Raw genomic sequence first — 26,720 nt, 5'->3', positions numbered from 1 at the left:
TCAAAATTGCAATCCCATTTCAGTTCAGCTATAAATTTACCAGGAAAAAACTTTTGACTTCTTTCAAACAGTCCTAACTTTTTCTAACAATTTCTGATCCATCCTTCGTACACCATACATCCATCCTAAACTCTATCTTAAACTGTAATGTGGTTGTTTTGACTTATGAGCATAATTTTTGAATTTGAACATTGTAGCATATAATATAAAAACCAGTAGTGTAACTCTTTAATAATTGTCAGATAGATAAATAATTAGTTTTTTAGTAGTTGGAGGTCAGGATTGTCATAAATTAATCTTATCTTATTTTGGTCTTTGTAATCTATCCAAAACTAGCCACCATTGGCAAGGACATGGTCCAATGTGTACCAAAGTGGTATCAGAGCATGACGATGGACAAGAGTGTAGTTTAACAAAATGTTAGTTCTCTCATGACTAAGTTGGCAACAAATGCTTGAGAGAATCACAGGGATTTAAGCCATGCTCGAGCACGCTCTTCCACACGGAAGGACAGAGAAGCACACCTTGCTGCTTCAAGGAATCGCTCAGAGGGAAGAGGACAGCAAGTGGGAAATCACTGTGATCGTGGCTGTACTGTAGAAGAAGATGGAGACGTCATTATGGATTTAGAGCAAATGGATAAGCAAGAAACACCAGGTTTCTCACTGCATGCCATTAGTGGTGACCAATGCACCCAAGACGAAGAAGGTATCAGGTTGAATTAATTAATAAGTCTTGTTTGTATTGTGGCACTTACATAACATGGATTTTATTTAGTCTGTGATGTAGTCTTGATCTCTTAAGGATAGTTAGCTTATCATAAAATCATAATGCGTCTTTGGACAATTATATGTTTTATATCTATTGGAAAAAATATCGAATATAAATTTGGAGCTTTGTATGTACAAGTACAGGAATTCATTTTTCTGATTAAAAAATTATAAAGAAATGTGTTACCTTGTTTAATTATATCGTAAACAAGTCCCTTGTTTGTATGAATTTCTTGTTTTTATGTTCATCAGTGTAAGGAAATCAGGAGTGCCCCCTGCAGAAAAGTATTGTTGCCCTTCGAAAATAATTTCGCAAGGAAAAAATGAACAGCAAAGCTTTCTTCCACCAATGTTCTCTAGAAGAAGTTATTCAGAACCCAGGAAAACAAAATCCAGCTTTTGGTTCAAATTGAAGGTGGTGATATTTCCCTTTTCCTCTAGAATTTTGAAATTGGTTTCTGTTGATTAACTAGAGCATTGGAGAAAGCTTCAGCCTTTTCCTGCCCATAAGGGATCTTGCCATTGATCAGACTACTTTCATTACTGAGTTGTGAGTTTTTTATTAGAGGAGTGGAAGGAAAAGATACATCCATTGGGATGGAAAAGAAAGGAAAGAATTTGTAGTGTCCATTTATTGTGTTGTTCTGTTCTCAGTTTATTTTTATTTTTTTATTACAAGTTGGTAATATTCTCGTGCCATATCTACCTGTTTCAACAACTATGAATACCACACAAAGTTATGGAAGTCAACTGAATTAGTGAGAGAAATCAGAGTCTTCTGAATATAAGAAGAGGGAAATTGATGGTTGATGAGGAACAACCAATCAACTCATCAGGTGTTTGTCGTTGAGTGATCTTGGAATTATTTTTAGATTTGTATGTGGTATGTTTGCAGCTATTTTTGACATCTGACAAGTTGGTACGTAAGATTTTTCCACACGTTCGTACATGGATGATGATGAAGAGAAAAAGAATAGCACTGTGTGGTTTTTCTTGTCTAAAATTTCTTGATCTTTTTGGTTCTTTTTATTTTCTCCTTTTCTTTGGCTAAGCAGTAAGCATATGTTCATGATTCGAGTACTTCTGTGTTTCCCAAAATTATTCTGTTTTACGGTATATTTGACTCAATGAAAATGGTTTACTCAACATACAACCCACAAGATTAGACTATAGTGTCAATCTTCACAAGGATGTGCTTCCTACGCAAAAATTTAGAAAAATCATTCCCTTGAAAGTTTATTGCAAATCAAGACAGACCAAAAAAGCTTAAGATATATCAAGTTGAACAAAGAAATGGAAATGTCCACAAAAAGAAAGTGTGGTAAGTGTGTCTAATAAGCTTTAGTTAGTGTATTTTTTAACAAAGAAGTATACATGTATTTTACTTGTGTGTGTTTGTTCCTTAAAAAAAATTAAGGTAGGTAATTATTCCTCATTGTTTAAGAGAGTGTGTTTAAGGTAGGTAAGTCATGCATATGAGTATGAATATACATCTTTTGACATGATAACTTGTTTCTCTAGATAATGAATGCTTGTATGCAATGCTTTGGATGTAAATGTGCTCGATTGATGTCATGCCTGTAACGGTATGATGTTGCTGCCTCTGTGTTAATATGATGACATGTACTGTGATGCACCCAAAAAGCTGTGTCACATGCGCTTGCACCCACAATCGTTGGGCTGGAGAGGAGCAAATGTCATTTTGATACAAGGCTAGATTACGCAAAAGACGTAACTGCGAAGCTGCGATGCCAGAGAATAGTTGATAAATTCTAAAGATTCTATTGGATGCAGACAAAATTTAAAGTCAAATCCCTAATTCAACCAAAAAAAAAAAAACAATATTAATTAATTAATTAGAACACAGAGAGTAAATCTAGAATAAGATATATAGGAAATTCATAGTACATAGCCACGTAACAATTAGAATGAAAATTTTAAAAATCAAGCCCAACCATACAATGCATTAAATTTATGAAAAAACTCAACTAGAAATGTATTTTTTCAATTTAAACCAAATGGAGGAGATGATTGTTAAGTGTCTTGTAACTCAATAACATTAAGTAATACTTTTAATGGAAAAAGTTTATGATTAAAATGACACTCCTCCACTTAAAACGTATATGGAAAAAGTTTGAGGCCAATTTCATTATGAATTTTCATATTTGATTATGTTTCATTTTAGCTATGTTTTTCATTTTCGTTAGTAATTTGATTGTCCAAAATACGCTTTTTTTTTTTTTTTTTTTAACTTACAAAACATTTTAGAACCATTCAAGAAATAGTCAAACATAAATGACATTTTTTTTTTTTAATAGAAAAAACATAAAGGATACTTAACCATCAAATTAATAATAAAAATGGATAACAATATCAATATGAAAACAAGATCAAATATAAAGGAACAGAAAGTTAAATATAATGAAATCAAATTTGAAAAATGATTGCCCTACCAAATACCATAATAAAAACAACTTCAAATTTCAAGAACAAAAAAGTTACTTCATGATTGGTGTGTGTGTATATATATATATATATATCAAACAAACAAACAAACTAGAGGAAGCCCAAAATCTCATAAAATAATTAGTATGTTAACATCTCAACTGTAATAACTACCATCAACCAGTACCAGAGTCAGATGTCTTGCTACACTATTCAACCACTTTCTCCTCTCACTCTTCCATTCTCTTCACGTAGTTTCACACTGCCTTCCCTCCAGTCTGACCGCCACACTGTCCATTCTCAGCCTCTCACCACTACTACTCTCACCCCCATCACCACCACCACCACCACTTTCTCTGCGAAACCCTTGTCTGAATCACGCTCTCAGGACTCATGGGTCGAATCCCTTCGCTTCCAAGCTCGGTCCAATCTTTTTCTGGAAGCCATTCTGACGTACATCCAAATGACTCAACTGGGTATTCCACCGGATAACTTTGCTTTCCCGGCGGTCCTCAAAGCCGTGGTGGGTCTTCAGGACTTGAATTTGGGGAAACAGATCCATGCCCATGTCTTCAAGTTTGGGTACGCTTCCTCCTGGGTTACCGTGGCCAATTCCCTTGTTAATGTGTATGGGAAATGTGGGGATGTCGGGGACGTATACAAGGTGTTCGAGAGAATTACTGAGAGGGACCAAGTTTCTTGGAACTCTGCCATTTCTGCCTTGTGTCGGTTTCAGGAGTGGGAGCTTGCTTTGGAGGCATTTCGGTTAATGTTGTTTGAGAATGTGGTGCCTAGTTCGTTTACATTGGTAAGTGTGGCTCTTGCTTGTTCGAATTTGCATAAACATGATGGTTTGCGGCTTGGTAAGCAAGTTCATGCTTATAGTTTGAGAACGGGTAATTGGAGAACGTATACAAACAATGCATTGATGTCTATGTATGCTAAGCTTGGAAAGGTTGATGACTCGAGATCTTTATTTGAGTTATTTGAGGACCGTGATTTGGTTTCATGGAATACTATGATAAGTTTATTATCTCAAAATGATCAATTTTTAAAGGCTTTATTGTTCTTGCGTCTCATGGTTCTCAAAGGAATTGTACCTGATGGGGTCACCTTTGCAAGCGTACTTCCTGCCTGCTCTCATTTGGAGATGTTAGACAGAGGGAAGGAAATTCATGCTTATGCATTGAAAAATACTGATTTAGTTGAGAATTCTTTTGTGGGCTGTGCTTTGGTTGACATGTATTGTAACTGTCAACAAGTTGAAAGTGGTCGCCAAGTTTTTGATGGAATCTTAGAGCGGAATATTGCAATTTTTAATGCTATGATTACCGGTTATGCACAAAATGAGCATGATGAGAAGGCCTTGAACCTCTTCTTTCAAATGGTAGCACTTGATGGAATTCGTCCAAATGCCACCACAATGTCAAGTGTGTTGCCAGCTTGTGTAAGCTGTGAACTGTTCTCTGACACGGAAGGTATGCATGGATATGTAATAAAGAGGGGTTTGGATAGGGATAAGTACGTGCAGAATGCACTTATGGACATGTACTCCAGGATGGGGAAGATAGAAATTTCAAAATATATATTTAACTGCATGGAGCAAAGAGATATAGTGTCTTGGAACACATTGATCACTGGTTATGTTATTAGTGGACGCCATGATCATGCACTCAACCTTCTAAATCAGATGCAAAGGGTAGAACTGGAAAGATACGGAGATGATGATTGTGTGGATGAATATAGGATTCTTAAACCAAATTCAGTTACACTAATGACTGTTCTGCCAGGTTGCTCTGTTCTTGCAGCTCTAGCAAAGGGGAAAGAGATCCATGCTTATGCTGTCAGACATTTATTGGCATCTGATGTTGCAGTTGGTAGTGCACTAGTTGACATGTATGGAAAATGCGGCTGCTTGAACTTATCTAGGAGAGTTTTTGATCGGATGCCCATCAAGAATGTAATTACCTGGAATGTTCTCATCATGGCTTACGGGATGCATGGGAAAGGGGAGGAAGCCTTTGAATTATTTAAAAATTTGGCCACAGAAGGAGAAAAGAACATCATTTTAAGGCCTACTCAAGTTACGTTTATTGCAGTTTTTGCAGCTTGTAGTCACTCAGGGATGGTTAATGAAGGCTTACACTTGTTCCATCAAATGAAAGAGGACCACAAGGTTGAACCTGCACCAGACCACTATGCTTGTGTTGTGGACTTGCTTGGTCGAGCTGGTCGGGTGGAAGAAGCATTTGAACTTATCAATACTATGCCTCCTGAGTTTGACAAAAAAGATGCCTGGAGTAGCTTGCTTGGTGCTTGTCGGATGCACCATAACGTAGAAATTGGAGAGATTGCAGCAAACAATCTCTTCCACTTGGAGCCAAATGTAGCTAGCCACTATGTTCTTCTGTCTAATATCTACTCTTCTGCCGGACTCTGGGGAAAGGCAATGGAGATTCGAAAAAAGATGAAGGAAATGGGAGTAAGAAAAGAACCTGGGTGTAGCTGGATTGAGTTGGGCGATGAGGTTCATAAGTTTTTGGCTGGGGATGTATTACACCCACAAAGTAAGCTGCTCCATGGATTTCTTGAAACCCTGTCAGAAAGGATGCGAAAGGTAGGTTATGTGCCTGACACCTCTTGTGTACTCCATAACGTTGACGAGGAGGAGAAGGAAACTATACTCTGTGGGCACAGTGAGAAACTAGCAATAGCTTTTGGCATCCTTAACAGCCCTCCTGGAACTACCATTAGGGTTGCCAAGAACCTTAGAGTTTGTAATGACTGCCATATTGCAACCAAGTTTATATCTAAGATAGTAGACAGGGAGATCATTCTAAGAGATGTCAGGAGGTTCCACCATTTTAGGAATGGAACTTGTTCATGTGGAGATTACTGGTAATAAATGCCCAACCTCATTTATTCTTCTGAAGATTTACGATTTTTTTTTTTTGTTTAGATATTAAACCATCTTGTACTGTTCTAGACTATGTTTCCACATTCTGAAATATAGTTGGAACGAACACAATTCTTTAGTAATTTAGGCTAGATTTTTAAAGACAGCCTGTATTCCAGATATCTCAAACTGTGAATTTTCCAGTATCTATTTCAAGCTATGAAAGTGTTTGGGGTGTCCATTGAATAACGTCTTATGCTACACAAGTACTTTTGTTCTATTTACATCCATTGAGTGGTTTATAAACTACAAATTGTTAGTAGAGTTGGAAGATTAGCCCAACACGGCTTCTCTGTCATAAACATCTGACCATTTTCTTTTTTGGCCTAGTAATTTTTTTACAATAAAAATACCAGTGCACTAGGGCATATCCAATAAGAAATGCTTCCATCTCTCTCCTCTCTCTCTCTCTCTCTCTCACACACACACACACACTTTTTTTAAAAGGCAAAATAAATCATTAGTTCCTAAAATTTAACCTATGAATGATTTTAGTCCTTAAAATTTAAAGTAATCATTTGTCATCCCCAATAATTTAAAGTGATCGCTTTTAGTCATTTTGCCAACATTTGTAAAGTATCTCCCATGAAGCAATGGCATGACCATACTAAAAACTAGCATGCCGTGTCACTCTTAGACACCTTGAGGATTAAATGCGATCACTATAAGTTTGATAGAGACTAAAATAGACTACCTTAAACCTTAGGTTATGTTTGGTAACAATTTTTGTTTTCTATTTTCAAAAACTTGCTTTTGGAAATATAAAGAAAAAATCATTTTCTTGTATTTTTTAAATAAAAAACATGTTTGGTTAGTTGAAATTAAAAAGATAGTTTTTTGAAAAAAAAATAGAAAATGCTAAAATATGTTGTTATTAGAATTTGAACTCTAATGCTAACTCATTAAATGAGACAAATTCATTAAATTAAATGTGTGTTTTTAGTTTTCTCCACAAATTGAGTTTTGAAAACAGTTTTTATTTTCTGTCCATTTTGAATTACCAAACAAGTTTTTTAGTCTCAAAAATAGAAAATTATTTTTGAAAACAGATAATAAGGGGAAAAAATAGTTACCAAACATACATTTAGTGACTGAAATCAATCATTTTTAAGTTTGACTGGAACTAGAATCAATAAATTAAAAATTTATGTTTCCACTACCATTGATTAACCTGCCGACCATGTTTTGATGTTTGGTAATTGCCAATCAGAATTTGAGTGTCAATGTACGTCCACACTGAGATGTACAATTTACAATATGAAGAAAAGTTGTTCCTTTCTACCGGCGAAACCAATTTGTCAATGCTCTATTTTCTCTTCTTTCTCATATGTACAAGTTTTTTCATTATATGGGTCTTTACAATTTACATGCATGAAAAAAAAAACAATTATTAACAAAATCCATATAATTATGAGTGCATTACTTCTCTTCAAGGAACTTGCGATCATATGTGCTTTTCCCCGACTATATATACGTGAAATAAACTGGTACTTGTCATGGTTGGGATGTAGCATTTGAGCATTTTTAGTTCTTGAAGGGTATACTGCTTTTCAGTGTCATTGTCCTTATAGGAACTGGATAATTGTACTTCCATCACAGGTTCTGGAGTATATAGCTTATGCTGTTTAAATAGGAGGATAAAGGTCCATTAACAAACGATTGGTTTACATGGATCCATATTTGTCTATTTGATTGATGTTTTGTGTTGTCGGGCAGTTTTTCTTCCCAATAATAAGTCGGTAAATTAAAAGCTTACGAGAAGCATCCAAAAAAGATGGCAAGGCAGCTAAGAATCTTGAAAATCTACCACTGTTCAAGCAATTTTACATGGCTGTGGTGGGGGTTTGGTATTATGTTGATCAATTATAGATATGCATGGTTAGGGATACCTCAAGAGAAGAGAGGCTGCGAGCTTGGCTTTCTATGTGTTTATTTTCTTCGACTTCAAGCCCATTGAGAGGAATCCATACTTGGTGATTGATGAAGAGGAAAAGAACACAGCAGGCAAGTTGTTGGAAAAGATTTGAAGTCTAGGCTATTCTACACAGTGGGATGAGATTCACCATTCAAGCTTCTGCTGGAGAGACAAAGACAAGGAGATAATCATATCCCATATTTTAAATGCCTAGTGCTATCTTCTAAAGCTAAAACCATTGTAATCTAGAACGTTAATTTTTGTTTCTCAAAAAAAGAAGAAGAAAAAAAAAAAAAAAAAAGGAATTGTTGATGAATGCTCAACTCACATGTTAAGGAATAATAAATATTTATTTATGAACAATAATACATAATTCTAAAAAAATAATAATACTAAAAATTAAAAACTTGTCAATGCGATGCTCTTCTTGTGATTATGTATACTCTTCTTGATAATAATAGTATGAGTAGTATTCCTATGCGATGCTCATATTAATTTAAAATAATATATGAAAAAAAAATTTATATATTAAAAAATATTCTCAAAATTTATTGAGCCACTTCAAACTTTAATAGAGGTTAAATAATTGAAAGGCAAACATATATTGAGTTTCTTGGTGTAAGGATAGCATGTAATTTGTATGTTTAATTATATTAGAGTAATACTACGGTCACAAATTATTTTATAACATTTTTACAAATTATTGATATAGTAAATTCTTACTAGTTCTAATATAGGTCTACCGCTAATATTATATTTTTACTTACTAATAATTATTTAGAAAATGCTAAAGCCACATAAACCCTTTGTAAAAATGTTGTAAAATAATTTGTTTTTGTAGTATTACTCATTATATTAATAAATGATAGATGGTCAAAATAATTAAAATAAATTTTATTTTTATTTGAAAATTCTTGAATTTTTTTTTTTTAATAATATTTAGTGCTGAAACTTAGATAATAAAGTTTACCTAAAGTGAACTATCCTAATTAATGTGAATTTAACCACCTGTAGCAGTGAAAATAGAGCTAGTTGGCGCATCCAGAGTTTCTAAGATCTAAATCTTACTATTATATACTATATGACATATATGTATCATTTTCATGTAAAATTTATGTGCATTATATTTGTCAATTGAGTTTAGGTTGTGACGTTGTGTAGTGTAAAGCCCATAACAAACAAGTAATCCAACTATGTCTTAATTTTATTACTTTTTTACCAAAACTTTTTTTTTTATTTTATTTTTTATTTTTTTATTTATAAAAAGATGGGTTGGGTAACAGGTTAGCCATGTTGAATCGAGTTGACCTAAAATACATGTCAGGTCATGGGTCAACTTCTTTTTTATTTAGCTTAACAAATTTGTGTTTGGGTTGGGTCGGCAAATTTTGACCGGTTTTGCCATGGCTAATTATTAGCAAAAGTTGCATATTAAAACCTTTGATTATGAAGAAGATAAACTACTAAGCAAATTATGTCGAGACATTTAATTTGAAGCCAATAGAATAAATTTGCTCAATCGTATTAAAATATGATATCAGAGAAAGATGAATCTATTCATTTAGTTGAAGGAGGAAAAATTCTATATGGTTAATATTTCACAAAAAAAAAAATATATATATATATATATATCATATTATATATAATAAAAGTTGGGCTTAGACGCCGTGGTTGCGCCAAGTGGCTTCACCAAATTGTATAAATTTTAATAAATTTTTAGATTTTAAGAATAGATATATACATATTTTTTGGATAAATATGACAAATCAAGTAATGAAATAAAGTAATATTTGATTTACAACTATAGCAGTTGTGTTTATCTAAAATGTTATCAACAAAGTCTAAAATCAATAGACTCTTCATCTAAACCTTTTTTTTAAAATTTAAATTATATTATCACGTGTAACAAAAAAACAAAATACGTACATAATACATGTTAAAGTTGAAAAAAAATCTTAATTAAAAAAAAAAAAAAAACCAACAACATAGTACATGTTTCTATGATATTAAAAAAAAAAAAAAAAAAAAAAAAAAAACAGATATAACTACACTTAAAAAGAAAATAGCAAAAAAAAAAAACATATAATAATAATAATACTACACGTAAAAAGAACCTTATTTTTTATAAAAACAAAAACCAACAACATAGTACACATTTATATGATTTTAACTTCTCCTATAATTTCTAAGTTGATAAAAATCATAATTTGATTACAATCCAAATTCTATCATAATTTGATTACAATCCAAGTTCTATCTTAATTTGATTACAATCCAAATTCTTCATCTAATCCTTTATAAAAAAATTCTTAATTAAAAAAAAGGTAAAATTTAAGTTGATAAAAATCATAATTTAATTACAATCAAAATTTTATCTTTATTTGATTTCAATCTAAATTCTTTATCTAATCCTTTATAAAAATTAAAATAAAAATTTACTTAAAAAAAACCTGCAACATAGCACACGTTTGAGTTGAAAAAAAAAATCTTATTAAAAAAAAAAAGTTGAAAAACAAATCTTAATTAAAAAAAAAAATAGCAACATAGAGCACATTTTTATGATTTAAAAAAAAAAAATCGATATAGCTACACTTAAAAAGAAAACAGCTAATAAAAAAATATATAATAATACACGTAAAAAGAAAATAGCTCTACCAATTAAGTTTGAATTCAAGAGAAATTGAGTTGAACTAAAACTCTACTAAACCTACTCCACTCTACTATTTAAGAATGCTAAAATCAATACATAAAAAACCAAAATTAATTAAGTGAAGAACTACTAAATGAAGGATTTGGCTTCTTCAATGAGAATAGCTATCTTCTTTTTACTTTTTACTTTTTGCATTTTTCTATTAATGTAGTTCAATTATTGCTTAAATTCTATGCTTTTTTAAAAATATTTTACATAATGCAATTCATCTTAATTATTGATGTATTTTTTTGATTTAGTGTTCTTAATTGATTGTGCAGATTATTTCCTCACTTATAGCAATATCAAGATGGCTAGATACAAATGACAACATCAAAATAGTTAGACACGGGTAATTTATATGTAAACTTTTACACATTTACATTGCAATACAATTTTTCTTTTTTCTTTATGTACTTTCATTTATCTATTTTTTAAATTATTTTGATTGTGATACTCTAGAAGGTCTAGATACTTATATTTTTTTTTTTGTAATTTATGGAATATTTGTTTTAGTCAAAATATTATCACTGAATCTATTTGGGATGGAGCTCATCTACAATATGAAATTATGAGATTTATGTGAGAAGAGCTATCTTCATTTTTTTTTTAGTTTCTATTTTTCTATTAAAGTAGTTCAATTATTGCTTAAATTATATGGTTTAAAAAAAAATTAGATAATGCAATTTATCTTAATTATTGATACTATTTTTTTATTTGGTGTTCTTAATTGATTATACAGATTATCTCCTCCCTTATGGAAACATTAAAGTGGTTATGATTGGTAATTTATAGATAAAATTTTACATTTATATTGTAGTCTAAATACTTACATTTTTTGTAATTTATGGATTTTTTTTGGTAGTTTATGGATTTTTTTTTGGCCATATATGCAAGAAATTTATCTATAATTAGAATGGAAAGATTTTTAAGTGCCACACACACACACACATAATCAAATTACAATTTTAATACTAAGATCTTTTAAAAATTTTAAACTTGCCATAATTTTTTTAAAATATTTTATAATATCTTTTTTTGCCAAAAAAAAAAAATACTTACATAATATACATTTTCCATGTACTTAATTTTAAAAATATTTTTACCATTTTATTTGTTATTAAATTTGATTATATTATCAAAAATAATAATAATTTATATATAAGTTTTTTTACTAAGCCGTGCATCGCACGGGCATAACACTAGTATATATATATAATTGGGAAGCTGTTTAAAATAGTTACTTTTGATTGAACCATCTATACACGCTAAGTGGCTTTTTTATTGTATTAATGTCTCTTTCTTAGGATTATGTGCTTCTATGAGAGTTAATATGTCATGAATTAGTGATGATTTGCATTATTGATCTGAACTCGCAAGGATTTAAATGTCATTTGCATGATCATGGGAAGAGCTATTATCCAAAATTAATAATATATTAAATAAATTTAATATAGGGATATAAAAAATGGAAATATTTTTCATTTTTTTTTTTTTGAGAAAGGAAATATTTTTCAATTCTTCTACATTTTAAGTAGATCCTTATATATTGTATTTAGCAAGTATATATTGTTGGATATATACGTGTGAGTGAAGTCACACATTGAATTATGATAAAAAAAAATAGTTAATACAATATAGTTGAGCTCATACCTATTGCGCTAAGTTTTTTTTATGGGTTTAAGCCTGTTGAGTTAAATGCGTCTCTCTATGGTATATTAACTATTCAAGGAATCTCCTTAATATGTTTATCTATATATATATATATATATATATATTCAATAAGATTATCATTACAACAAATTGAATGAAATTCCTACATAGGGGAAGGAATAAGAAAAGCGAGGTTTTACCTTCAATTTTTTTTCCTCTCCTTGCCGCGTGGAAGTTTTTGAATGATTATAAAAGCAATTGGAAAATATAAATTAAAACAAGGGATTTTTAAAAAGTACAAAGACTACAATTTCACATACTTTGAAAATCTATTTGTTGGATTATTATTCTTAACACACATGTCAAATTTGCCAATCAAATGTTATTTATTATTTGATCCATAACTCATTTTTTTATGTATAATGTTAAACTATAAAATTTTGAAATTTAAACATATGATTGATAACATAACTATTGATTTTTGATCTTTTGAAAATTTTGCAAGCATGAAGGATATATGAAAAAAAATAAAATCTAATAGTTTACCAAAATTCATATCTAATAAAAAGATATTGAGTGAAGTAGTAGCTTTGTAGTCCTTAGGTTACAACTAAGTTTTTTTTTTTTTTCTTCTTCAGAAGGAGGTTACAACTAATTTTGTTGCCAAACTTAGTCATTAGAAAAATACATACTAACAAAAGTCTATGTCGTTGCCATGGGTGTGCTTATTATTGAACTTATGCGGCCCATTTTGCATTTGTATGGATTAATTTTAATTTTTAGGTGTAATTATTGGACATTTTTAGTAAATAATTTTCTCTTTTCAAAAAATATATCAAAATAACAATGTTTTTTTTTGGGGGGGGAGGGAGGGTAATTCAGCTTTTCAAACAAACACAGATTACAAAAGGAAATCCTAAAATAAACCAGTATAGGGAAATCTCCCTCCTACAGCAACCAAAACCAAAACTAATTATGACACCAAAGCAAGCCAAAACAAATGGCAAAACAAAACGCACTAACAACTAAACAAAACATCTATAAGGTTTGAAACTTGTTTTGCAAAATACCCTTTGAGAACATGTAATTCTTATTTCAAAAGACAAATTCCACTGAAAACATAGAATTCATCTATTTAAAAGAAGATTTCCATTTGGATATGTATGGTATCTAGTATGGAGGAAAAAATAACTAATTTTTAGGGACTAAGTTGGCTTTAGGAACCAAGTTGGTTAGTTTTGAAAAGTCTTGAACTTGGTTGGTATTAGCCCAAATCTCAAGGTACATCATGGAATTTACCCTAATATAAAAAATCTTGTTAAAATTTTTTAGAAATATTTTTTCTTAAACAAAAAGTAAGATCTTGTTTTCCTCCATTTGATTTCCAAAACATCACAATTCACCAAGCTCAAACACATTACTTAACCCTAAGTACCACTTAATTTGACAACCTTGATTTTATCAAATTCCTTTTTTTTTTTCTTTTTTATTATAAGTCATGCTAACAAGTGTCCTTAGGGCATCCACAACCGGAAATGTCATCCCATCCTATTTTACCATCCCAAAGAGTTACTTTATCAATTATACCATACCATTTTTCAATACACCCAAAATTCCAAAACTTTATTTTTTCCCAGTTTATTTAAATATTCTTTTTTATTTTTATTTTTTTTACTATTTCTCTCTCTCTCTCTCTCTCTCTTTTCCTTTTCATCTCTCTCCCTTAACCTTTAGCACAAGCCACAGCAGATAAGAAAAAAACAACAACCAGAAGGTCTCTTATGGGCTTAACACCACCACCGTCAAACCAAAACCAAATTAAACCACCATCAAACAACGCCACCACCCTAAAGCAACGCCACCACCATCAAACTAAAACCAAAACTACATTAAAAAAAAAAAAAAAAAAAACCATCAAACCCAACAATCAACCCATTCAAAAAAAAAAAATCACTATCAGAGCCATCAAAGCTCCGATTCAAACCCATTCAAACCCATCGGAGCCATCAAAGCCATCACCAGCAAACCCATTAAAAAAAAATCACCAGTAAACCCAGCCCTCATGCCGATCCAAACCCAGCTCGCCGATCCACGCCGATCCAAACCCACCATTAACCGCTCCCAGCCCACCACCATGCCCAGATCAACCCATAACCCTCACGCCCAGATCAACATTGAAACCCACAAATCCATAGCAACCCCATCGGAATCCATAACAAACCCTTTGGAATCCATAGCAAACTGATCTGAGATAGAGAGGAAGGAAGTGTTGAAATTGTATGGGTTTTGGATTTGAAGAGGAGAGAGCAGAGCGAAGTAGAGAGAAATTGGGGAGAGAAAGTGAAATGAAATGAGAGAGAGGAGAGAGAAGAAGCATCAGACAAATAAAAAACTAGGGGTGGCAAAGTAAGCCTAAACCCATTTGCCCACTCAAACCCATTTGCCCATCCAAACCCACCCACTCTAATTGAACCCAAACCTACCCAATTATTAGTTGAGTTAAATGGGCATCAACTCAATTAGACCCAGTAATTATTGGGTTTTAAATAAAAACCCATTTAACCCAAAAACAATATACTCAAATTCAACCTAGCCCTTTTCATATTAAAAAAAAAAAAAAAAAAAAAACCCAACCCTCAAACAAAATTAGACTCTAATTTTCTTATTTCTGTTTCCTTAACTTTCTCGGCAACCAAACACATTCCAATTTCGTTAATATCTTTAACAAAAGTATTAAAAGAGAGCTCCCAGACTGCCATTTTCACTCACATTTCTTCTTCTTCTTCTTCTTCTTCTCACTCTCTCTCTACCTCCACTACTTCACTCTGCCTCCGACTCAGAGCTCCAATCCTTAATTGAATTCAAGAAAGGGATCCACAGCAACCCTAACAGTGCCGTTTCATCTTGGGACTCAGCTACCGTCGCATCGTTGAGCGTCAATGACTGTCTCTCCACCTGGCACGGCGTTTTCTGTGAAGGCGGCAATGGCGCAAACTCCAGCTATGTCACTGCTATCGTCCTCGAAGGTCTCGCACTCACTGGTGAGTTGAAGTTTCATGCTTTCACTGAACTCAAAGCGCTCAGAAACCTTAGCCTCGCTGGAAACAACTTCACTGGCCGGGTCGAGCCGGTTCTCGACACAATCACTACTTTGTAGCATTTGGATCTATCCAGTAACAGATTCTATGGCCCGAATTAACGATCATTGGGGATTGAATTACTTGAATTTCTCTTAAAACAACTTCTACAATGGGTTTCCGACCGAAATTTGGAAGTTACAGCAATTGAAAGCATTGGATATGCATAGAAATGGTCTATGGGGCGACATTTCCGAGTTGGAATCCAAGTTTCAAAATTCATTTCCTTATTTTTCTAAATTTTCTCAGCAACCAAACGGTGGACCCATTGGTTTCTTATCTTATTCCTCTATTTTCCTGTCCTTGAGCTATTATTATATTTATGGGCATTTTGGTAATTTTGATAATTGGGTAGGTTGGGGTTTACCTATTATAATTGGGTTGGGTTGGGTATGAGTTAGAAGCAATTAATTAAATGAGTTTTAATGGGTGAATGAGTTTTATATACCTAACCCAATTATGTCCACCCCAAACTTGCCCATTTGACACCCCTATAAAAAACTAATTTTTATTATACAATATTACTACAGTACTATCTTATATGTAAGATGGTACTGTAGCAAGATTGTAAATTTTTTTGCAATAGTATGATTTTGCAAGTCCGATTGTTGGGGGCTTTTAAGGCTTAGATGCTAAATACTAGTGGCATATGGCATTTGCAAGTCCCATTGCTGATTCTCTTAAGACATTGGTTAATAATTTAGTTAAAGAAAGTTTTTATGGGAAAAGAAAAAAAAAAGCAATTAATATTTTGACAGTTTTTTTCATTTTTCATAAAAGTAATGTCAAAATTTTCTTAAAATGGATTGTTAATCAATGCCCTAAGGGCATTCGTTAGAATTTCCTTTATATATATATATATATATATATATTTTTTTTTTTTTTTGAGAAACAAACAATTGTTAAACACACACTTAATTACACTCTCTCACCAAATTCAAACGCATTACTTAACCCAAAGTACCATTACAAAAGGGCTAATTCTTGTAGTAGTAGAGTGGAGTTTTAAGTAATGAGAAAGAGTTACACTCAAACAATGTGGGACAACAACCACTTTATTTTTTTTTTTTTGAAAATTAATTAATTGTTAAACACATACTTAATTACACTCTCTCACTAAATTTAAACACATTACTTAACTCAAAGTATCGATATAAAAGAGTTTAATTCTTATAGTAATGGAGTGAAATTTTAAGCTACGAGAAAGAGTTACACTCAATAGTTATACTGTATAGCAGTAAATATTGTACACTTTTTACATTGGAATTTACAATATAAAGTTATAAACAAAGAACTTTCCCATATATTATTGTGAGTGAAGTGGATAATGTTTCTCGGAAATTCATACTGGGTACTTGTGTTACAGCATATCACAAAACACGCTGAACCGGAGTATCTGAAATTTCAACTTCTTCAGTAGTATTTCTCATCTCTCTTCAATGGCTTCCACTCTCCCTCTTCACCGTCCCACCCACTGGTTCCTCTTCACTCCTAAGGTCTCAATACTCTCTCTCTCTCTCTCTCTCTCTCTCTGTGTATTTATGTAGCTTGTTTTCTCTATCTAATTTTAGAAATTATGTAAAGCAGTTGAAGAGTTTCCACCATGGATGGTCACCACAGCGACCCAGTTGCTCTTTTCTTGCTGACACCCAAAATCAGATTAGACCCATTAGAGCAACCACTGAAATTTCTCAATATCCCATATTCCAACCTCCCCAAGTTGAAGAAGAATCATCCTCTGAGGTAAATACCACTAACTTTTCTTTCTTCATTTACTTGCTGTTTAATTTCTGAGAAAACTTAGGGACAAGAAAGTTGAATTTGTGAGCGCCAATATTGCATTGTTTTTAGCTCACATTATTTGCACCACCAGTGAATTTTCATGTTCATTGCAAACAAAGAACATATGCTATACAACAATGACAAAGCCTTAGTCCTAAAACTTTTGGGTTAGTGACTAAATTTCATGTTGACAAACCCCTCATTTTTCGGGGTTGGGACCGGTTATGAACAAAATATATGACACTAAGCAGAGACACAGGTTGAGTTGAGACAAAGAACATATATTATTGAAAAATTCAGTGTTTTTCTTTACATCTGTTTAATTTTTCCCAATTTTCTGTAAAAAAAAAAAAATAGTGCAGTTGTTTAGATATTTAGTTTTGATCATACCCTTTTGATGTCTGGGTTTTTCTTCATCTGTTATTTTCATTGCTAAACATGTGATTTTGTATTTCAAACAGTTGGAGTCAGCAGACCCTGATTTTTATAAGATAGGGTATGTAAGGAGCATGAGAGCTTATGGAGTAGACTTTAAAGAAGGGCCAGATGGATTTGGAGTGTATGCATCCAAAGATGTTGAACCACTTCGCCGAGCCAGGGTGAATTGCTAATCATTAGAGTTTCTACGGGTGCACCCACGTTTATAATTAGTTATTGCTTTTGCTCCTGCATTTTGTGACAACTAGAATATTAGTATTTTGTGTTTTTGATTATTTTCACATTTTGATGTCATGGTTAATCTTGGAGTCACATTTTTAGTATTCCATTGTAAAAGTAGTTTACTTAGTTGTGCAGGTAATTATGGAAATTCCAATAGAATTGATGCTAACCATAAGCCAAAAGCTCCCATGGATGTTTTTCCCAGATATAATCCCAATGGGTCATCCTATATTTGATATTATCAACTCGACCAATCCAGAGGTAATTGTAGTTTTCCTTGATACCAAAAATGAATTCTTAATTCTTGAACCCATTTATAGAATTAAATTTTCTTATTAAACTCTAGTCCCAACATATAATGTCAATTTGATCAATAGGCAGACAAGTCTGCTTGGTTATTGAAATGATGTTCAATTAATAACTTTTATTTATTTATTTATTTATTTTTGTGAGTGGGTACTAATATTGGGAAACTCTTTGTGGCAGACAGATTGGGACTTGAGGTTAGCATGTCTTCTTTTATATGCATTTGATCGGGGGGATAACTTTTGGCAGTTGTATGGTGACTTTTTACCTAGTGCAGAGGAGTGCACTAGCTTGCTTTTAGCTACAGAGGTGCATGACTGCAGACTAATAATCTTTTTAGCTCTAATGGTTCTTTGATTTTATTTTTGGTTGTTTTGCCCCCTTATTTATTGATTCTCATGTATTTTATCTGACTCTATTTGAATGCAATACGCTTGATTTTGGGTGATGAAGAGAATAAATGACTGAGTGAGTACTATAAACAAGCATATGCCGTGGTGCCTAGCTAATGGGATTGTTTTGGTTGTAAATGTAGAAATCATAATAATATAAATTTAGCATCAACTTGAATTAATGAAGTGGCTATATTTCACTGAGCCCAGGAAGTGTTTTTACTAGTAGTTACTCTCTTAGTGTTATAGAGTCAGTTTGTTAATTCTTTGTAGTTTTTCTTGATCAGTCATTTCTTGTAAACCACTATTTAACTATGTTTCTCTTCCCTATTGATATATATATGCTACAGGAGGAGCTCTTGGAGCTTCAAGATCCTAAGCTTGCTTTAACTATAAGAGAACAGCAGCACCGAGCTTTAGAATTTTGGGAAAAGAACTGGGTACCAAGAAACCTGTCTGTCTTATACTGTAGAAGCATTCTATTTTTCCTTTTCCATTATGTACTCCACTATTCATTGACATTTTTAATAATATATTGCACCTGTTTAATTGCACTCAGCACTCAGGTGTACCCCTTAAAATAAAGCGCCTTGCGCGTGATCCTGAGAGATTTATTTGGGCAGTGGGTATAGTACAATCACGATGCTTTAACATGCAACTAAGGATTGGTGCACTAGTTCAAGATACAAGTATGCTAGTCCCTTATGCTGGTAAGATTATACCCTCAAAAATTCTTAGAATCATATTCTCTAATCTTTTGCTCATCATACTATACTGCAAATATAAAAGTATAAAACTATGAGGGTTTAAAACAATTAATTGGTTTTCTATTTAGTAATATAGATTTTTTCATTTGAATATACATATATTTTTTCTAATTTAATAAAGAATCATGTAATCTCGTGTAGGGAATTCAATTTTTATTTTTGTAAGTCGAATAATGTAGAAATGATACTTTGTCAGTTGAAAGTAATGCATTAAACCTTTTACATTCCTTTAGCAATGGGGATAGATTATTTGATATATATATATATATATATATATCAACCTAATGTGTAATAGACTATACACATTCATGGTACTGTATAAAATTTTGATAAATTCGAATGTAGTTTTTTTATATTTCAAAGTTAATTAGTTAAGACACATGAATTTGCAAGTAAATATAATTGAAACATAATTATAATATAATCAGAAGGACACTTGGCATTTAATTGAACTGTATTTAAAATTTAGAGACACTTGACATCAAATAACAAGATAATTAGAATGGGACTTGGCACAAAAATGGATTGCAATTAGAATCTAGTTTGGATTCTTGATTGAACTTTTTCTTACCTTTTTTCTTTTACATAATGTATAAGATATGATTGAAGAAATTGATATTACAATGAAGCTAACGAGCCAGAAATAGACAAGTTGCTAGACTTGCCTTTTGGGTGAATTTTAATGTGGTAAAGTATGAGCTATATTTGGAGCTGCATAATACTGCATTCTAGTAGCAGATACTTCCCAAGAAAATTTTCATCAGAATACAACCTGCAAAAGAGTTTTTGTTTTGCCTAAAGCCTTGATCTGGTTAGAGACTGTGGTCCACTTTCCAACAAGTTTGTGGATTCTTAACAAAATTAAAATATGTGTCCTGTCTTATGGCCAAGAGAGCTCCAAGAAGAAGAAGATATGATAGTGAAGATCTTAGCTGGACACTTTTTTTGCATCCCACGTGTCAAATAGAGCACGCAATCAAGGTGCCTGGTTGTGACTAATTTCTTTTGGTGGTGAATTCCTGTCACTTCTAAAGTCAGGAGAGATGCAGCAGAAAACGTTTGAGTGCAAATTAACGTTTTAACGTCACCTCTAAAGTCAGAAGTGCCATGACTCATTTTAGGACTAGTTATGCTTGTTTCCTTCCTTTTATGGAATCTTAAATCTTGTGAAACTTTCCATATATAAGCAAATTTCACCTCAAATTTTCCCAACTTATTTGTATAGATTTATAGGTTAAGTTGGCTACTTTGTTATTAGATAAATGTTTGATAAACTTGCTTATATTTTTGCAGACATGCTAAACCATTCCTTTCAGCCAAATTGTTTTTTACATTGGCGTTTTAAGGATCGTATGCTTGAGGTGATGATAAATGCTGGACAACGGATTAAAAAAGGAGATGAGGTAATATCTTTTAAGATTATCAAATATTGAATCGATCAATTCTCTGTACAGTTTAAATATTTCTGCATGTGGAAATGCACAGATGGTGTTGCACAAAAGAGTAATTGGCTGTACAAAAATATATTTAGGACCATCTAAGTTAAAGAAAAACTAAATGCCAGTCTTTCTCTTGCGTTTCCTTTTCCTCGTCCTAGTCAGTTGTCAGGATTTTCTCCAAGCTAAAGAAACCAAATAACAAATGTTTACATTTATTAATTATTTTCCTTCCTAATAGTTACCTTCATGCAAGGACATGGAAACAAAATCAAAAGTTAATAAATAAATAAAAAGGGGGAGTAATGTTCAGGTCAGGTGATGCAGGACAATTAAAAGTAAAAAGGAAATTAAAGGATAAGCCTAAGAATCAGCACTTAGGGTTGCTTGGAATCAGCACCGAGCTAAACTTAGGCATTAGCACCTTAGGCGATAGGATCAACACCCAACTATTGGAATATATCCAATCTAAATTTCATTAATCATGTCTATATCAAATACTAATAAACTAGTCTCTTATATATAGCTAGAACTGGAAAATAAAGAGATAAAGATAACAACATACAAAAACTAATCCTAACTAAACTCAAATACTAATCCCTATCCAAATAAAAGTCTACAATTATCCAATTTCCTATAAGATAAATAAAAAAAAAATTGAAAATATAAATTCTAAAATAATTTTGGTTTTGCTCCTACATCATACTCCCTTGGTTGGAAAAGGCTCGACCTCGAGTTTTAAAGCGTTGAAGGATGAAAAGTGAAGACTTTGGCACATAATACTTGTTGCAGTTAAGAATTGTCTTTGGGAGCGTTGAAAATAGATAAACCTTGTATTCCACCTCAGGAAACTTTTCTGGAATCACAAATTCAATGATTGGAATTGGAGTATCAACCTTTTCGACTCTATCAAACTGTAGATCTGCATGCACCAAGGATGATTATTCAAGTATAGATGCTTCTTATTGTTTTAGGCTCTATAGTAGACTCGTCTGGTTGCATGAACATTGAAACTTCGGTTGACTCTTGCATTTTGTTGTCAATATCAAGGTCTGATGGTACTTGAATTTCCTTCATTTGAGTAGTCAAGTCTTGAACAACCTTCATTTGAGTAGCCAAGTGTTCAACAGTTTTCATTAGATTTCCTAAGTCTTGGCGTATGGCAGATACTTTATGAGTGAGCAAAGCATTGTTGCACTGCCTCATACTAATCCCTATCTAATCTCAAATCTAATCCCTATCTGAATAAAAATCTACAATTATCCAATTTTCCTATAAGATAAATACAAAAATCTGAAAATATAAATTCTAAAATAATTTTGGTTTTGCTCCTGCATTATCAGGGGTTTGGCTTTATGAGATACTCCACTAAGGGATTATTTTGAATCTTATTTATAATTAATAACAAATCCTAATTCCATGATAATATGTAACCAAATCCAGAATGCATGCACTTGGTGGATTTTTGAATTTTTTTTCATTAAAAAAACTTGAGTCAAATATGCAATGGTAGTGACTACAGAAATTAAATTGTGATTTGGTTCTTACTAAAAATAATACTTTTGTTAATTTACATCTCAAATTGTTGTCCTTGCATTTGCGGATAATTTACCCAAGTGAAGAGCATGTAAAGGATATATCTGTCTTAAATTTAGGACTGGAAAGTGGAAACCTGTAATGGCACCACGTTTATATCTGGGAGGGTGATTCTTGCTAAGCTTCTGAATCTTTGTAGAATTTGTAGTGTATTACTGCTTTTCCTGATAGAATCTTTCTTAAGCATTTCTACTCATGAATTCAACTTGATAATGAAATTCTGATAATATCTAGTTGCAAAGAAGTGTCAACTTTTAAAGCTATTTATTTTACATAATGATACCGATGAGATTATGGTTAACCTTCTAAATTAGAATTGGTTTCACCTCTGTTATTTATTTTAATATTTTTACTCTTCCTTGTGTTATCAGCTATTTTCTATATGCACAACTACTTATCGCTCATGTTGGATAGAAAGAAAAACCTAGGGTTAGTTATATCTTCTTAATGCTATACCATCTGCTGCTAATTTCATAAATTTCCACAGATGACCATCAATTACTTTAGTGGTCTGAAGAATGACATGCTCATGCAGAGATATGGATTTTCTTCACCTGTGGTAATTTGCTTTCAGCTCTGCTCTATTCTTTTTTCTGTTTCAGATGGTGCTAATCTCGTTGAGTTAGTAATACAAATCAAAAAGGTGATACTTTATGAAAGCTATTAATATTTTTAAGTGATTACTGATAGTGTTTCAGCCCATAAAACGGAAGGGAAGGGGGGTGAGGGAATTTTAAGTAAAGAAAAGAAAGGGTGGGTGGCTACTGATAGTTTTTAAGGGAGACTAGGTGAAATATCTTGACACCACCTTGAAATAAAGCAACAACCTAATTTTGGTTGGTGCTAGAAAATCTAGCAATTAAATAAAATTTTAGAAAATGTTATCTTTATGTCACATCTGGAATCTGATGTTCATGTCACATGTTCTGTACAATTTAATAACTATTAGTAATCTTTTTTGTATCTTTCGCATTATTTAAGTATAAACTTTCTCATAATGTAATCTCTAGCAATAATCTTCTTGATTAATAGAGTGCTTGTGGGTGGAAGAATGAGCATCCTCTTCATAGCACCTCTGTTTAGTATAATTTGGAAGTTAATATTTGCAAGTAAAACTTGGTTTTTATTTGTGATAAGCTTTTTGAAATTATTTTCTAAGCTATATATCTGGCTTGAGCTTGCAGAATCCTTGGGATGTGATCCAGTTCTCAGGCAATGCACGTATTCATTTGGATTCATTCTTGTCAGTCTTCAATATAGCCGGCCTTCCTGAAGAGTACTATCATAACAGTATGGATTTTCTAAATTTTCTGTTCACAACTTGGTCTATATTAAACTCTGTTAGCACGTAAAGACCTAGATTTGTCTTCCAAATGATCCAAATAAAACTTTTAGCAGGTCGGCTATCCAATGATGGAGATACTTTTGTTGATGGAGCAGTCATAGCAGCAGCAAGAACGGTTCCCACTTGGTCAGATGGGGATGTGCCTCCAATCCCAAGCCTGGAAAGGAAAGCTGTGAAGGAGTTACAGGAAGAATGCCAACAAATGCTTGCAGAATTTCCTACTAACTCTGAGCAAGACCAGAAACTGCTAGGTAAGGTTTCAACGTTAATCCCACTCTCAAAGACTGGATTGATAATAGGATTATACGTACTTTTGGCGTTTGATATGACATATGGTAAAATTAACATTTTGAAATGAGATCTGATGGAGTTGGCTCTCTAATTTATTTGGATAGCTAGCAGATTACTAATATGCCTGAAAGTTAAAATTAAGAGACATTTGAAGCTTATATTAATCTTCTATGTTACTACCAACAGATTCTATGCCAGAAGCTAGCAGAGCACTTGACACTGCAATAAAGTATGTGGTCTTCACATAATCTAATTGTTTACTCATTACTGAGCCTTTTGGGTTCTAAATGTTGCAAAAAGTGAGACCCCTTATTGATAATTTCAATGTTAATCTGGACCATGCAGGTATAGGTTGCACCGGAAGTTGTTCATAGGGAAAGTCATTCTGGCATTGGAGATGTATCAAGAGCAAATATTGTTCTAATTCTTGAGTTTTCAACTTTAAAGATGTAGGAAAATTTTGTTTAGCTAATTATTCAAAAACTTTATTAGTTGAAGGACTAATGTTAGTAAACTAGTTCAAAGTGTTTGGAAATCTGTGTTTGTGCAAAGTTGTTTGCCTTTTCTTTTACTATACTTTTTGCTTAATCCTCTTTCTCGGCAGATGATCATATAAAGCAGCTACATATGCCTTCATACATTTTATATATTTCATATACATCAAAAAGAAAAGAAGTGTGAAGAGTTTGGAAAGCATTTCTGGTTATAGTGCTGTCAAATTTTCATACAAAACTATCTTTACTGGGGAGAGCACTCTTTTTAGTAGAAAGATTACTCATGCTTGACTCTGGTTGGGAGGCCATGAATTTAAAGGCTTGCTGGCGATGTATGTTCCTCCTTAATTGTAGCCATTACCTTAGTTGTGGTCTAAATAGATGTTGATGAGGCCATCATGAGTGAGATTCTTGGGTTTTGGTTGTTGACTTAAGTGAATGGAGGTTATGGGAACCGTTGATACGCTTTCTTTTATGGGCACAAATCCTCAATGGTGGTTATAGTCATCTATGGAGTTTTACTTTTGTGCCTAAGCTCAATGCATGAGTACAACGTTTAATTTTGATGGGCCCTAAATTATTGGAATAAAGTGGGTTGGGCTGCATTCTTGTCTCACGAAGTGGTAAGGGACCGTTTAGACCATATTATTGTGATAAACGATCTAATGTGGCCTGGTTAAGGTGCTAAGATCTCTCCCAATAAATTGTATTTGTTTTATTTATCGAAATAAAAAGCTTTACTAGTTTGGTCTTCAACAAACACCCCCCCCCCCCCCCCCAAAAAAAAAAAGAAAAAGAAAACTAGTCTTTTATTGATTTTTTTTTTTTTTTTTTTTTATTTAAGTGTCCCTTAAAAAATAATAATATTACCAATAGGTTATAAATTTTTTACAAAAGCCTACCCAAATAGTCTTTTTTTTTTTAATGAAAATAATACATGACAATTCTTTAGCGGTTATTATAAAAATTCTTTTTTATTTTTTAGGAATCTAATACAATTCCTTTTAAGGTATGTGGCAAAAGAAAATCCATTGTCAAATCCAAAGTAGAATATCTATTTAATATGAGTGATAAAATATTATCCAAGGCGTTTTAGGCTTTGTCAACTTAATTTCAACAATGCACCTTTCGGATTATTTTTTCAAGTTTTCATAGTTTTCTTGACTACTCAATTTTTTTCTTCAATGTATTGTTCTAGTATTAAGTTTGTTGATCTTTGAGACAAGAGTGAAAAGTCGCATAAGATGTCAATAAAATGAAAATAAACTTTTAAATATATATTTTTTTATAAGTAAGTTTTTTTAGAGATTGATTGGAATGATTTTCTCTAAAAATTATTCTTGATTTGTGTATTGACTATTGTTTTGATATTTGTGGGTCATATATGCTTGGATTTAATGTAATTCAAAGTTTGACTGCAAACTTAATTGTAGCCTAAAACTACAACTTTCACTAAGAAAAATTAACATGACTGTATATTTTCAAAATCTAATCATTTAAGTACACGTTCTTTAAGTTCTTAACACACATGTCAAATTTCGTATCGATCAAATATTGTTTACTATTCGATCTATGAACTTATTTTTTTATGCATAATTTTAGACTACAAAAACTTGAAATTTAAATATTTGCTTGAAGACATAGCTATTAATCTTTGATTTTCTAAAAAATTTGTAAGTATGGACGATATAAGAAGATAATGTAATTGAATTTATCAAAATTCACATCCAGTAAATAAATATTGAGTAGAATTGTAACCTTAGGCTACAACTAAGTTTGTTGTTAAACTTTATAATTTAGTGTATTGCACAAGTTTGTTAGTACTGTAAGCCGTAAATGAAGCTTTTTTTTTTTTTTTCTTTTTCTTTTTTTTTCTTTTTCAGATTTTAAATTTAAATGTTTAAGAAATAAGAAGTCAAAAGTTTCATTAAAACAAAACATATCTCACAATGAATGAATAAGTTAAAATATATTACATATACGATATGAATACATACATAATTTAATTTTAATTTTTCATACATAATTTAATTTTAATTTTTCTATAAAAAATATCTCAAATTAAGAATTATTTTTAATTTTAATT

General features: G+C 32.0%; 3 protein-coding genes across 11 annotated transcripts in view; all 3 read left to right on the top strand.

The window, feature by feature from the left end:
* LOC115968078 (putative disease resistance protein RGA4) overlaps nucleotides 1–1,087 on the top strand; it is a 68,996-nt gene extending 67,909 nt beyond the window's left edge. For all 6 annotated transcript variants that reach the window (XM_031087283.1, XM_031087282.1, XM_031087280.1 and 3 more), the window contains 2 exons: nucleotides 337–708; nucleotides 1,023–1,087. The gene's annotated coding sequence lies outside the window, so the exon portion shown is untranslated. The remainder of the gene's footprint in view (nucleotides 1–336; nucleotides 709–1,022) is intronic.
* Nucleotides 1,088–3,338: 2,251 nt separating this feature from the next.
* On the top strand, nucleotides 3,339–6,339 carry LOC115967255 (pentatricopeptide repeat-containing protein At3g57430, chloroplastic). Its single transcript, XM_031086316.1, has one exon. The coding sequence runs from the start codon at nucleotides 3,412–3,414 to the stop codon at nucleotides 6,115–6,117; it is 2,706 nt and encodes a 901-aa protein (XP_030942176.1). The 5' UTR covers nucleotides 3,339–3,411; the 3' UTR covers nucleotides 6,118–6,339.
* Nucleotides 6,340–16,886: 10,547 nt separating this feature from the next.
* LOC115968969 (protein PLASTID TRANSCRIPTIONALLY ACTIVE 14-like) lies at nucleotides 16,887–24,780 on the top strand. Of its 4 annotated transcripts, none has more exons than XM_031088520.1 (13): nucleotides 16,887–17,061; nucleotides 17,153–17,308; nucleotides 17,809–17,946; nucleotides 18,143–18,268; nucleotides 18,494–18,622; nucleotides 19,056–19,145; nucleotides 19,265–19,415; nucleotides 20,766–20,875; nucleotides 22,992–23,063; nucleotides 23,689–23,794; nucleotides 23,903–24,100; nucleotides 24,327–24,369; nucleotides 24,486–24,780. In XM_031088520.1, exons 1-13 carry the CDS (start codon nucleotides 17,005–17,007, stop codon nucleotides 24,562–24,564), a joined length of 1,455 nt encoding a protein of 484 aa, XP_030944380.1. In that variant the 5' UTR covers nucleotides 16,887–17,004; the 3' UTR covers nucleotides 24,565–24,780. The 4 variants fall into 4 exon arrangements, with proteins under 4 accessions (XP_030944380.1, XP_030944378.1, XP_030944379.1 ...); XM_031088518.1 differs by having other exon boundaries at nucleotides 23,900–24,100; XM_031088519.1 differs by having other exon boundaries at nucleotides 17,150–17,308.
* The last annotated feature ends 1,940 nt before the right edge of the window (nucleotides 24,781–26,720 follow it).

The sequence above is a fragment of the Quercus lobata genome, chromosome 11 (assembly GCF_001633185.2).
Source record: "Quercus lobata isolate SW786 chromosome 11, ValleyOak3.0 Primary Assembly, whole genome shotgun sequence".
Taxonomy (NCBI): Eukaryota; Viridiplantae; Streptophyta; class Magnoliopsida; order Fagales; family Fagaceae; genus Quercus; species Quercus lobata.
The sequence above is the reverse complement of the archived record's forward strand: the minus strand, read 5'-3'. Positions and strand labels throughout refer to the sequence as shown.